The 14,613-nt window shown below is 34.5% G+C and overlaps 1 protein-coding gene across 1 annotated transcript; it reads right to left on the reverse strand.

Annotated features, from left to right (window-relative positions):
- Positions 1-13,554: 13,554 nt before the first annotated feature.
- LOC139849746 (uncharacterized mitochondrial protein AtMg00810-like) lies at positions 13,555-14,364 on the reverse strand. Its single transcript, XM_071839372.1, has one exon. It carries the CDS (start codon positions 14,362-14,364, stop codon positions 13,555-13,557), a length of 810 nt encoding a protein of 269 aa, XP_071695473.1.
- Between the last annotated feature and the right edge of the window lie 249 nt (positions 14,365-14,613).

The following is a 14,613-nucleotide window of genomic DNA, read 5'->3' on the forward strand; positions in this document are numbered from 1 at the left end:
AATGACCCGGGAACCTCTAAACCACCAGGTTTTTCTAAACCATTGTGGATAACGACGGCTCGTATTAGGGGAACATCATATATCCCTAGAAACTTGGCAAAACGAACCAAAACCGAAGAAGAAGAAACAAGCGAGTCGGAATAAGATAGTTGTATTCGTGTGGTGTAATATAAGTAATATAGTGTGCTTATGCTTTATGATATATGTAAAAATTGCTTGTATTAATAAGTATTTTTTTTTATGAATCTAACTCTTGTCTATTTTACAGTATAAAAACACAAAATGGATAGACAACCTAATATTTTAAGAGACCTACCCGGAGACATGATTGATGAAATCTTGTCTAGAGTCGGTCAGAATTCTTCGGCACAACTATTTAAGGCGAGATCAGTTTGTAAGACATTCGAAGAACGTTCCAAGAATGCCTTGGTTTATAAAAGGCTTTCGTTCGAAAGATGGGGGATATCACATTGGGAAATCCATAAGTTACGATGTGTTTACTTTGACGCATATATTGCGGGGAACCCAAATGCTATTTTACGCAATGGGTTAAGAAATTATTTTGACTCAATATATCCGAATATTGGACTTCGTGATTTAGAAAAAGCGGCTAACATGCAACATAAAGAAGCATGTTATGCTTACGGATTAGTAATGTTCGCTTCTCACCAAAGTGAGAACAAGAACATCGGGCTACAACTATTAAACAAAACGTTCCCACAAGTGACGGAGTCGGTAATTGGGGTAAGAAATGAGGTTTTTAGATTGTTACGGGACTGTTGGACATTACGTAACCCTCGTCCCTTTGACGACGTTACAACACGCTGTCTTATCAACAACCATAACGCTTATGTTCCACAAGACCAAGGATGGGAAGTAATCCTAGTAAAACCAGAATGCATGACTTGTTTCTGGACGTATGAATTACGTGTCTTTATTGCCTTTGCTGAACGACTTGTGTACTAGCTAGAATTATCTTCACAACCATCTTGTATCAAATTTATTGTGTGCTATATTTCATGCTATATGTAAAATAAGCGGTATTGTAAGTTTGTAAAATATTGTGTAAAAGTTTGAACGCGAAATATTATTATAATCAGTTTTTCATATAGAATTGTAGTAGTTGAATTGTATATTAGCTACTAAGTATGAACTTAACGGGTAGGTACTACCCGAATTTAAACTTATAAAACGCTAATATGAAGAAAAATCTTTTATAAACGAGTTCATATTATGCTACGAAATACTATTAACTACTCTTAATATTCTGTATGATTAACTTGTTCCATTTGACTATTTTGAAGGAAATGGCACCGACTACTCGACACACCGTGAATATGAATGAAGAGGAATTCCGTACTTTTCTAGCTTCAAACATAGCCGCAGTACAGGCTGCGCTACATACCAACAATAACCTTGGATCTAGTAGTACAGGAAATCGTGTAGGATGCACCTACAAAGAATTCACTGCCTGCAAACCTTTGGAATTTGATGGAACCGAAGGACCGATCGGATTGAAACGGTGGACCGAGAAGGTCGAATCGGTGTTTGCCATAAGTAAGTGTACTGAAGAGGACAAAGTGAAGTACGCTACACATACCTTCACAGGTTCTGCGTTAACATGGTGGAATACCTATCTAGAGCAAGTGGGACAAGACGATGCGTACGCACTACCGTGGTCAGCATTCAAGCACTTGATGAACGAGAAGTACCGTCCCAGAACCGAGGTCAATAAGCTCAAGACAGAACTTAGAGGGTTACGAACCCAAGGATTTGATATTACCACGTACGAAAGACGATTCACAGAATTGTGCCTATTGTGTCCGGGAGCATTCGAAGATGAGGAAGAGAAGATCGACGCGTTTGTGAAAGGATTACCGGAAAGAATCCAAGAAGATATAAGTTCACACGAGCCCGCCTCCATACAACAGGCATGTAGAATGGCTCACAAACTAGTGAACCAGATTGAAGAAAGAATTAAAGAACAGACTGCTGAAGAGGCCAATGTGAAGCAAGTCAAAAGAAAGTGGGAGGAAAACGGTGATAAGAATCACCAATACAACAACAACAGCAATTACAACAATAATCGCAACAATTATCCCAACAATCGCAACATCAATCGCAACTACAACAAACGGCCCAACAACAACAACAACAACAACAAAAACATCAACTACAACAATCATCCCAACAACAATAATAACCGCAACAACAACAACAATTAGAAGCAGCTATGCCCAAGGTGTGAAAAGTATCACTCGGGGTTCTGCACCAAATTTTGCAACAAGTGTAAAAGAAATGGTCATAGCGCGGCGAAGTGTGAGGTCTACGGACCAGGGGTTAATAGAACGAAAGGAACAAATGGTGTCGGAACAAGTAGTGTCGGAGCAAGTTATGCCAATGTAGTTTGTTATAAATGTGGAAAACCGGGCCACATTATTAGAAATTGCCCGAACCAGGAGAACACGAATGGACAAGGCCGCGGAAGAGTTTTCAATATTAATGCGGCAGAGGCACAGGAAGACCCGGAGCTTGTTACGGGTACGTTTCTTATTGACAATAAATCTGCTTACGTTTTATTTGATTCGGGTGCGGATAGAAGCTATATGAGTAGAGATTTTTGTGCTAAATTAAGTTGTCCATTGACGCCTTTGGATAGTAAATTTTTACTCGAATTAGCAAATGGTAAATTAATTACAGCAGATAATATATGTCGGAATCGAGAAATTAAACTGGTTAGCGAAACATTTAAGATTGATTTGATACCAGTAGAGTTAGGGAGTTTTGATGTGATAATCGGTATGGACTGGTTGAAAGAAGTGAAAGCAGAGATCGTTTGTTACAAAAATACAATTCGCATTATACGAGAAAAAGGAAAACCCTTAATGGTGTACGGAGAAAAGGGCAACACGAAGCTACATCTTATTAGTAATTTGAAGGCACAAAAACTAATAAGAAAAGGTTGCTATGCTGTTCTAGCACACGTCGAGAAAGTACAAACTGAAGAAAAGAGCATTAATGATGTTCCCATTGCAAAAGAATTTCCCGATGTATTTCCGAAAGAATTACCGGGATTACCCCCACATCGATCCGTTGAATTTCAAATAGATCTTGTACCAGGAGCTGCACCAATAGCTCGTGCTCCTTACAGACTCGCACTCAGCGAGATGAAAGAATTGCAAAGCCAATTACAAGAACTTTTAGAGCGTGGTTTCATTCGACCAAGCACATCACCGTGGGGAGCTCCTGTTTTGTTTGTCAAGAAGAAAGATGGTACATTCAGGTTGTGTATCGACTACCGAGAGTTGAACAAACTTACCATCAAGAACCGCTACCCACTACCGAGAATTGATGACTTATTTGATCAACTACAAGGCTCGTCTGTTTATTCAAAGATTGACTTACGTTCCGGGTATCATCAAATGCGGGTGAAAGAAGATGATATTCCAAAGACTGCTTTCAGAACACGTTACGGTCATTACGAGTTTATGGTCATGCCGTTTGGTTTAACTAATGCACCAGCTGTGTTCATGGACCTTATGAACCGAGTGTGTGGACCATACCTTGACAAGTTTGTCATTGTTTTCATTGATGACATACTTATTTACTCAAAGAATGACCAAGAACACGGTGAACATTTGAGAAAGGTGTTAGAAGTGTTGAGGAAGGAAGAATTGTACGCTAAGTTTTCAAAGTGTGCATTTTGGTTGGAAGAAGTTCAATTCCTCGGTCACATAGTGAACAAAGAAGGTATTAAGGTGGATCCGGCAAAGATAGAAACTGTTGAAAAGTTGGAAACCCCGAAAACTCCGAAACACATACGCCAGTTTTTAGGACTAGCTGGTTACTACAGAAGGTTCATCCAAGACTTTTCCAGAATAGCAAAACCTTTGACTGCATTAACGCATAAAGGGAAGAAATTTGAATGGAATGATGAACAAGAGAAAGCGTTTCAGTTATTGAAGAAAAAGCTAACTACGGCACCTATATTGTCATTGCCTGAAGGGAATGATGATTTTGTGATTTATTGTGATGCATCAAAGCAAGGTCTCGGTTGTGTATTAATGCAACGAACGAAGGTGATTGCTTATGCGTCTAGACAAATGAAGATTCACGAGCAAAATTATACGACGCATGATTTGGAATTAGGCGCGGTTGTTTTTGCATTAAAGACTTGGAGGCACTACTTATATGGGGTCAAAAGTATTATATATACCGACCACAAAAGTCTTCAACACATATTTAATCAGAAACAACTGAATATGAGGCAGCGTAGGTGGATTGAATTGTTGAATGATTACGACTTTGAGATTCGTTACCACCCGGGGAAGGCAAATGTGGTAGCCGATGCCTTGAGCAGGAAGGACAGAGAACCCATTCGAGTAAAATCTATGAATATAATGATTCATAATAACATTACTACTCAAATAAAGGAGGCACAACAAGGAGTTTTAAAAGAGAGAAATTTAAAGGATGAAATACCCAAAGGATCGGAGAAGCATCTTAATATTCGGGAAGACGAAACCCGGTATAGGGCTGAAAGGATTTGGGTACCAAAATTTGGAGATATGAGAGAAATGGTACTTAGATAAGCTCATAAAACCAGATACTCAATACATCCTGGAACGGGGAAGATGTACAAGGATCTCAAGAAACGTTTTTGGTGGCCGGGTATGAAAGCCGATGTTGCTAAATACGTAGGATAATGTTTGACGTGTTCTAAGGTCAAAACTGAGCATCAGAAACCATCAGGTCTACTTCAACAACCCGAAATCCCGGAATAGAAATGGGAAAACATTACCATGGATTTCATCACTAAATTGCCAAGGACTGCAAGTGGTTTTGATACTATTTGGGTAATAGTTGATCGTCTCACCAAATCAGCACACTTCCTGCCAATAAGAGAAGATGACAAGATGGAGAAGTTAGCACGACTGTATTTGAAGGAAGTCGTCTCCAGACATAGAATACCAATCTCTATTATCTCTGATAGCGATGGCAGATTTATTTCAAGATTCTGGCAGACATTACAGCAAGCATTAGGAACTCGTCTAGACATGAGTACTGCCTATCATCCACAAACTGATGGGCAGAGCGAAAGGACGATACAAACGCTTGAAGACATGCTACGAGCATGTGTTATTGATTTCGGAAACAGTTGGGATCGACATCTACCGTTAGCAGAATTTTCCTACAACAACAGCTACCATTCAAGAATTGAGATGGCGCCGTTTGAAGCACTTTATGGTAGAAAGTGCAGGTCTCCGATTTGTTGGAGTGAAGTGGGGGATAGACAGATTACGGGTCCGGAGATTATACAAGAAACTACCGAGAAGATCATCCAAATTCAACAACGGTTGAAAACCGCCCAAAGTCGACAAAAGAGCTACGCTGACATTAAAAGAAAAGATATAGAATTTGAAATTGGAGAGATGGTCATGCTTAAAGTTGCACCTTGGAAAGGCGTTGTTCGATTTGGTAAACGAGGGAAATTAAATCCAAGGTATATTGGACCATTCAAGATTATTGATCGTGTCGGACCAGTAGCTTACCGACTTGAGTTACCTCAACAACTCGCGACTGTACATAACACTTTCCAAGTATCGAATTTGAAGAAATGTTTTGCTAAAAAAGATCTCACTATTCCGTTAGATGAAATCCAAATCAACGAAAAACTTCAATTCATCGAAGAACCCGTCGAAATAATGGATCGTGAGGTTCAAAGACTTAAGCAAAACAAGATACCAATTGTTAAGGTTCGATGGAATGCTCGTAGAGTACCCGAGTTCACCTGGGAGCGTGAAGATCAGATAAAGAAGAAATACCCGCATCTATTTCCAGAAGATTCGTCAACACCTTCAACAGCTTAAAATTTCGGGACGAAATTTATTTAACGGGTAGGTACTGTAGTGACCCGAACTTTTCCATGTTTATATATATTAATTGAGATTGATATTTACATGATTAAATGTTTCCAACATGTTAAGCAATCAAACTTGTTAAGACTTGATTAATTGAAATATGTTTCATATAGACAATTGACCACCCAAGTTGACCGGTGATTCACGAACGTTAAAACTTGTAAAAACTATATGATGACATATATATGGATATATATATAGTTAACATGATACTATGATAAGTAAACATATCATAAAGTATATTAACAATGAACTACATATGTAAAAACAAGACTACTAACTTAATGATTTTTAAACGAGACATATATATAACGATTATCGTTGTAAAGACATTTAATGTATATATATCATATTAAGAGATATTCATACATGATAATATTATGATAATATAATAATTTAAAATCTCATTTGATATTATAAACATTGGGTTAACAACATTTAACAAGATCGTTAACTTAAAGGTTTCAAAACAACACTTACATGTAACGACTAACGATGACTTAACGACTCAGTTAAAATGTATATACATGTAGTGTTTTAATATGTATTTATACACTTTTGAAAGACTTCAATACACTTATCAAAATACTTCTACTTAACAAAAATGCTTACAATTACATCCTCGTTCAGTTTCATCAACAATTCTACTCGTATGCACCCGTATTCGTACTCGTACAATACACAGCTTTTAGATGTATGTACTATTAGTATATACACTCCAATGATCAGCTCTTAGCAGCCCATGTGAGTCACCTAACACATGTGGGAACTATAATTTGGCAACTAGCATGAAATATCTCATAAAATTACAAAAATATGAGTAATCATTCATGACTTATTTACATGAAAACAAAATTACATATCCTTTATATCTAATCCATACACCAACGACCAAAAACACCTACAAACACTTTCATTCTTCAATTTTCTTCATCTAATTGATCTCTCTCAAGTTCTATCTTCAAGTTCTAAGTGTTCTTCATATATTCTACAAGTTCTAGTTACATAAAATCAAGAATACTTTCAAGTTTGCTAGCTCACTTCCAATCTTGTAAGGTGATCATCCAACCTCAAGAAATCTTTGTTTATTACAGTAGGTTATCATTCTAATACAAGGTAATAATCATATTCAAACTTTGGTTCAATTTCTATAACTATAACAATCTTATTTCAAGTGATGATCTTACTTGAACTTGTTTTCGTGTCATGATTCTGCTTCAAGAACTTCGAGCCATCCAAGGATCCGTTGAAGCTAGATCCATTTTTATCTTTTCCAGTAGGTTTATCCAAGGAACTTAAGGTAGTAATGATGTTCATAACATCATTCGATTCATACATATAAAGCTATCTTATTCGAAGGTTTAAACTTGTAATCACTAGAACATAGTTTAGTTAATTCTAAACTTGTTCGCAAACAAAAGTTAATCCTTCTAACTTGACTTTTAAAATCAACTAAACACATGTTCTATATCTATATGATATGCTAACTTAATGATTTAAAACCTGGAAACACGAAAAACACCGTAAAATCGGATTTACGCCGTCGTAGTAACACCGCGAGCTGTTTTGGGTTAGTTAATTAAAAACTATGATAAACTTTGATTTAAAAGTTGTTATTCTGAGAAAATGATTTTTATTATGGACATGAAACTATATCCAAAAATTATGGTTAAACTCAAAGTGGAAGTAGGTTTTCTAAAATGGTCATCTAGACGTCGTTCTTTCGACTGAAATGACTACCTTTACAAAAATGACTTGTAACTTATTTTTTCGACTATAAACCTATACTTTTTCTGTTTATATTCATAAAATAGAGTTCAATATGAAACCATAGCAATTTGATTCACTCAAAACGGATTTAAAATGAAGAAGTTATGGGTAAAACAAGATTGGATAATTTTTCTCATTTTAGCTACGTGAAAATTGGTAACAAATCTATTCCAACCATAACTTAATCAACTTGTATTGTATATTATGTAATCTTGAGATACCATAGACACGTATACAATGTTTCGACATATCATGTCGACACATCCATATATATTTCGGAACAACCATAGACACTCTATATGTGAATGTTGGAGTTAGCTATACAGGGTTGAGGTTGATTCCAAAATATATATAGTTTGAGTTGTGATCAATATTGATATACGTATACACTGGGTCGTGGATTGATTCAAGATAATATTTATCCATTTAATTCTGTACATCTAACTGTGGACAACTAGTTGTAGGTTACTAACGAGGACAGCTGACTTAATAAACTTAAAACATCAAAATATATTAAAAGTGTTGTAAATATATTTTGAACATACTTTGATATATATGTATATATTGTTATAGGTTCATGAATCAACCAGTGGCCAAGTCTTACTTCCCGACGAAGTAAAAATCTGTGAAAGTGAGTTATAGTCCCACTTTTAAAATCTAATATTTTTGGGATGAGAATACATGCAGGTTTTATAAATGATTTACAAAATAGACACAAGTACGTGAAATTACATTCTATGGTTGAATTATCGAAATCGAATATGCCCCTTTTTTTATTAAGTCTGGTAATCTAAGAATTAGGGAACAGACACCCTAATTGACGCGAATCCTAAAGATAGATCTATTGGGCCTAACAAACCCCATCCAAAGTACCGGATGCTTTAGTACTTCGAAATTTATATCATACCCGAAGGGTGTCCCGGAATGATGGGGATATTCTTATATATGCATCTTGTTAATGTCGGTTACCAGGTGTTCACCATATGAATGATTTTTATCTCTATGTATGGGATGTGTATTGAAATATGAAATCTTGTGGTCTATTATTATGATTTGATATATATAGGTTAAACCTATAACTCACCAACATTTTTGTTGACGTTTTAAGCATGTTTATTCTCAGGTGATTATTAAGAGCTTCCGCTGTCGCATACTTAAATAAGGACGAGATTTGGAGTCCATGCTTGTATGATATTGTGTAAAAACTGCATTCAAGAAACTTATTTTGTTGTAACATATTTGTATTGGTAACCATTATGTAATGGTCGTGTGTAAACAGGATATTTTAGATTATCATTATTTGATAATCTACGTAAAGCTTTTTAAACCTTTATTGATGAAATAAAGGTTATGGTTTGTTTTAAAATGAATGCAGTCTTTGAAAAACGTCTCATATAGAAGTCAAAACCTCGCAACGAAATCAATTAATATGGAACGTTTTTAATCAATAAGAACGGGACATTTCAATTACATCGCGAGGTACTTGACCTCTATATAATACATTTTACAAACATTGCATTCGTTTTGAAAAGACAATCTTTCATTACATCTAAAGTTGATAGACATGCATACCATTTCATACTATATCTAATTATAATTATCTTAATAATAATCTTGATGAACTCGACGACTCGAATGCAACGTCTTTTGAAATATGTCATGAATGACTCCAAGTAATATCTTTAAAGTGAGCAATTGCACAGCGAAAGATTTCTATCATACCTGAGAATAAACATGCTTTAAAGTGTCAACCAAAAGGTTGGTGAGTTCATTAGTTTAACATAAATAATCATTTCCATCATTTTAATAGACTACAAGATTTCATATTTCTATTTTTCATAAACATACGTCCCGTGCATAGAGACAAAAATATCATTCATATGGATTGAACACCTGGTAACCGACATTCACAATATGTATATAAGAATATCCCCATCATTCCGGGATCCTCCTTCGGACATGATATAAATTTCAAAGTACTAAAGCATCCGGTACTTTGGATGGGGCTTGTTGGGCCCGATAGATCTATCTTTAGAGTTCGCGTCAATTAGGGTGTCTGTTCCCTAATTCTTAGATTACCAGACTAAAAAGGGGCATATTCGGTTTAATAATCCAGCCATAGAATGTAGTTTCGATTACTTGTGTCTATTTCGTAAAATATTTATAAAAGCAGCGCATGTATTCTCAGCCCAAAAATATAAAGGGTAAAAAGGCAAATGAAACTCACCTAATGTATTTTGTAGTAAAAATACATATAACGACAATGTTCAATTGTAGGGTTGGCCTCAGATTCACGAACCTATATTATTTGTATATAAATTAAAATAGATACTCATAATCAAACAAGTGTATACATATTGTTTTATGTTTTAATATTAATATCTTTATATTTATAATTTTATTAATACTTACCTTGCATTATGATATTTAATTCTGTATTTAATTAAGATTATTGGTTAAAACGAAAATTTATGTAGTATTAGTATATATATACATATATATATATATATATATACATATATATATATATATATATATATATATATATATATATATATATATATATATATATATATATATATATATATATATATATATATATATATTTTTGTTTTTGTTTTGTAACATTATCAATTGTGGTAATACTAGTTTAAGTATAATAATAATTCTGATAATAGTAATTTTAATAAAAATGGTAATTTTACTAAAATTTGATAAAGTAAAAATCATAGTTTTGGCAAAAATAGTATTTTTAATAGTAATGGTAAGTTTAAGTAATAACTATTGTTTTAATAGAAATTTTTAATGTTCGTTTAGTTAATAATACTAAAGGGTATTCCAAATATTCTAATTTTAATGATAATGATACTTAATCTCCTTAGTTATAATAATAACTATACTTATGATTAAGGATGTTAAGATTAATGATGATTATAATTTGTATATTAATACTATTAATACAAAATGATCATACCTGGTACTAATTTTAGTGGTAATAATATTATTTATATTAATGATAGTAATAATAATAATAATAATAATAATAATAATAATAATAATAATAATAATAATAATAATAATAATAATAATAATAACCAATAAATAATACTAATAATAATTCTAATCATGTAAAAAAAATAATACATACATTAACATTAACAATAATAATTATAATTAAAATTACAATCATAATAATAATAAAACTAATGATAATAATAATAAATTGATAATGAAACTACCTTTAAAGTCTCAAAAAAAATAACAAACCGCCCAAGCCGGGACTCGAACCCGCGACCTCTCGCACATACACAACACCCCATAACCATCTGCACCATTCTGTGTTTCTGTTTAATATATCGACTCATACCTATATAACCCGTTTCTTCCATAACTTGGCCAAATCCTTCGGCCCAACAACAACCCAAGCCCAACATCGTTAAACCTAATACGAATCAGGAACTGGTGGCCCAAATTTAATAAGTTTTTTGATTTATAACCGGTACTAGAACTCGTCCCTATCTAAACCTTTACAGCTTATCTTGCCATTATCAAATCATCATTATCTTCACTTAAGGGAAACATTAACGTACGGCAGTAGTTGCAGACAGGAGTGTTTGGTTTCGGTTAATTAGGAACAAATAAAAGTAAAGCAAGTGCAACAGCAAAAACCAATCAAAAGTTCTTGCTGCAAACCGAACCAGAAAAACAGGAAACGAAGTGGGTTTTGTGTTTCAAATAGGAATAAAAGACAACAGGAAATAAACTCGATGGTGGTGCGGTTGCTTGTAACAAAAAAAAAATAAGAATACAAGAAACACGATAATGGTTTGGGGTTCTTGGTGGGTTATGGTGATGGTAACCCATTAGATTTTGGTGTAGGTCAAGTTAACTCGAATAAAGCTATGGATCCTGGAATTGTTTAGTTCGATAACCAGGAGAAGAAGAAAACTCATTGTGTTGATGATGTTATGGTAGTGATGAAGTTCACGAAGAGGGTAGAGAGAGAGATAGTGGTAGAGAGAGAGAAAGGTGACGGGATTATGGTGGTTTTGAATGGTGGTTTAGTCCGACGACATTAGCAGCTACAAACAATAGGTGTAGCAGTGGTGTTGTAGGAGTTGCAGGGTTTTATGGTGGTGAAATATGGTTTTGTTTCACGATTAAGTTTAAGTGAGAGAGGAAAGAGATTGAGGTGGCGATTGATGGTGGTATGGTGGTGACCAGTGGTTGCAGCGGTGGAAGAAGTTCAAAGATGTCCTCGTTGGTGATGGTACACACATGAACATGGAATGGCTAAGGGTGGCTCGATGATGGGTTTTAATTTGATGAGGGTAGAGGTGGCCGGTGATGTAGTTCTAATGGCGATATGGGTTTAATCAAAGTGATGGTGGTGGATTATGGTGTATACGGTGGTGGTATGGTGATTTATGGCGGATGTTTGCTTCGGTTGTGGTGGTCATGTGATGGTGTTGGAGTGGTCGGAGTTCACAAAAAAATTTAAGAAGGAAGAAGGTCTTTGTTTTTTTTTTTTTTTTTGTGTATCTAAGTTTCAATGATATGCAAATGTTTATCAAATATAAGAATAATAAAAGAAACATGTAAATGAGAAGTCTTCAATCAGTGCTACAACTTATTATATTTTAATAATAATAACTTGATCAAGTGATATGAAAGAAAAGGAATCACACGTATAATTGCAATTGAAAGCTGTCATCCAATAATGTTTCTTCTACCGACAGTTTTAATAGGATATCATATCGTGTCCAATGCTAAACAGTTAACGAATAAAGGTGTTCCTAAAAATCCCAAACTTTTAGATTAAATATATTTAATTATTTCACTCATTAACTGTTTGAAACCTGATAAAAAAGGTTCAATAAATATTTATTTTCTGTTCCAATTTATAGGTACGGAGTACTAATATTTAATCCTAAAAAGGTAAAAATATTTTTGACAAGTCTAAAATCTTCGTAATCAATTTACAGTCCAACTTTTATTTCAATCCTTCATGAACATGTACAATATCTATATTAAAACTAACAAAACGTCAACCGAGTGTTACTGACGTCTACTAATTAAGCTCGAAATCATTCATTTTCCATTTACTCTCTCTCTAAATAAAATCAATTTTAAATAACAAGTTTTATCACATAAATATATATTATATATTTTTAAACAAATTGATTTAATATTATTTTATATTTACAAGTAATATTTATATACATAATTATATATATCTATATATTTATAAATATAGTTTTCATTACATCGCATATTATTTTACATATTTAATTCTAACAGTTTAATCATATATTATTTCAATAATATCTATATTCATCTATTTATATAGTTTTTCGTGAATCGTCGGGAATAGTCGAAAGGTAATTGATTACATGAACACAGTTCAAAGTTTTTGAAACATCAACATTACAGACTTTGCTTATCGTATCGAAATCCAATAAGATTCAAGTTTAAATTTGATCGGAAATTGCCGGGTCATCACACAAATTAACTATTTTATGGGCGTTTATTAGAAGTGAATTCCTTGATTCTGTCGATTACATGAGGTGCCGATATATACATCAAGAATGCAGCTAACTTGCCTATTATTATGGAAGGGATTTATATCATATCCTCTTCCATATTTACAGAATCTTTTCTATAATTGACATGTGCCTATTGACTTACTCTAATGCATATTTGTACAGTATTATATCGACAGTAAATATATTGCCTAGACACTTTTATAGACATTGGTTAATATAGCCCCTCAGTTTGAACGGGAGGGTGGACGAACGTTTAAACTGTCACGAAAATCTTCAAACAATATGCGAGGTAATCCTTTAGTGAAGATGTCTGCAATTTAAAACCGTGTCGGGACATGAATTATGCGAACCTGACCACGAACTACCTTTTCTCGAATGAAGTGAATGTCCATTTCAATGTGTTTAGTCCGTTGGTGTTGTACAGGATTAACTGATAAGAAGATGGCGCTAACATTGTCACAAAAAACAATGGTTGCTTTAGGTACTGGACATCGTAATTCTAGTAAGAGATTTCGAAGCCAACATGATTCAGAAATGACATTGGCAACTCCCCGATATTCAGCTTCGGCACTAGAGCGTGATACAATTGGTTGGCGTTTTGCGGACCAAGAAATCAAATTTTCACGCAAGAAGACACAATAACCGGATGTAGAACGTCGTGTATCGGGGCAACCTCCCCAATCGGTATCGGTATAGGACACAAGAGTGGAGACAGAAGTACGAGTTAACTGTAGTCCATGAGAAAGGGTACCACGAATGTATCTAAGTATCCTTCTGAGTGCCTGCATATGAGAGTCTTTAGGATCGTGCATATGTAAACAAATTTGTTGAACGGCGTATGAAATATCGGGTCGGGTGAATGTTAAGTATTGGAGTGCACCGGCAAGACTTCGAAATTCTGTTGGATTCGAGTAGGGAGCTACATTTGAAGAGCTCAGTTTGCCATTCGTATCTACTGGTGTTTTAACCGTGTGACATGTTGCCATCCCTGCTCGAATTAAGATATCTTGTGCATATGATTCTTGGCTTAAAAACAGACCCTGGGCATTTTTAACAACAGACACGCCCAAGAAGTAACTTAGAGACCCGAGGTCTTTCATTGCAAATTCGTTTGCAAACATTGACATGAGCGTATCTCATAGTTTGATAGACGAAGTGACCAAAATAATGTCATCGACATAGAGGAGAAGATATGCCGTGTTGTGACCATGATGATATACGAATAGTGAGTGATCCGAGCTGCTGTGATTAAATCCCACTTTGGATGCAAACGTTGCAAACCGTTGGTACCATGCACGAGGTGCTTGCTTTAAACCATATAACGATTTCTTTAGTAGGCATACATGATCAGGTTTTGTAGTATCACGAAAACCATA

This window comes from Rutidosis leptorrhynchoides, chromosome 5 (genome assembly GCF_046630445.1).
Source record: "Rutidosis leptorrhynchoides isolate AG116_Rl617_1_P2 chromosome 5, CSIRO_AGI_Rlap_v1, whole genome shotgun sequence".
NCBI classification, from domain to species: Eukaryota; Viridiplantae; Streptophyta; class Magnoliopsida; order Asterales; family Asteraceae; genus Rutidosis; species Rutidosis leptorrhynchoides.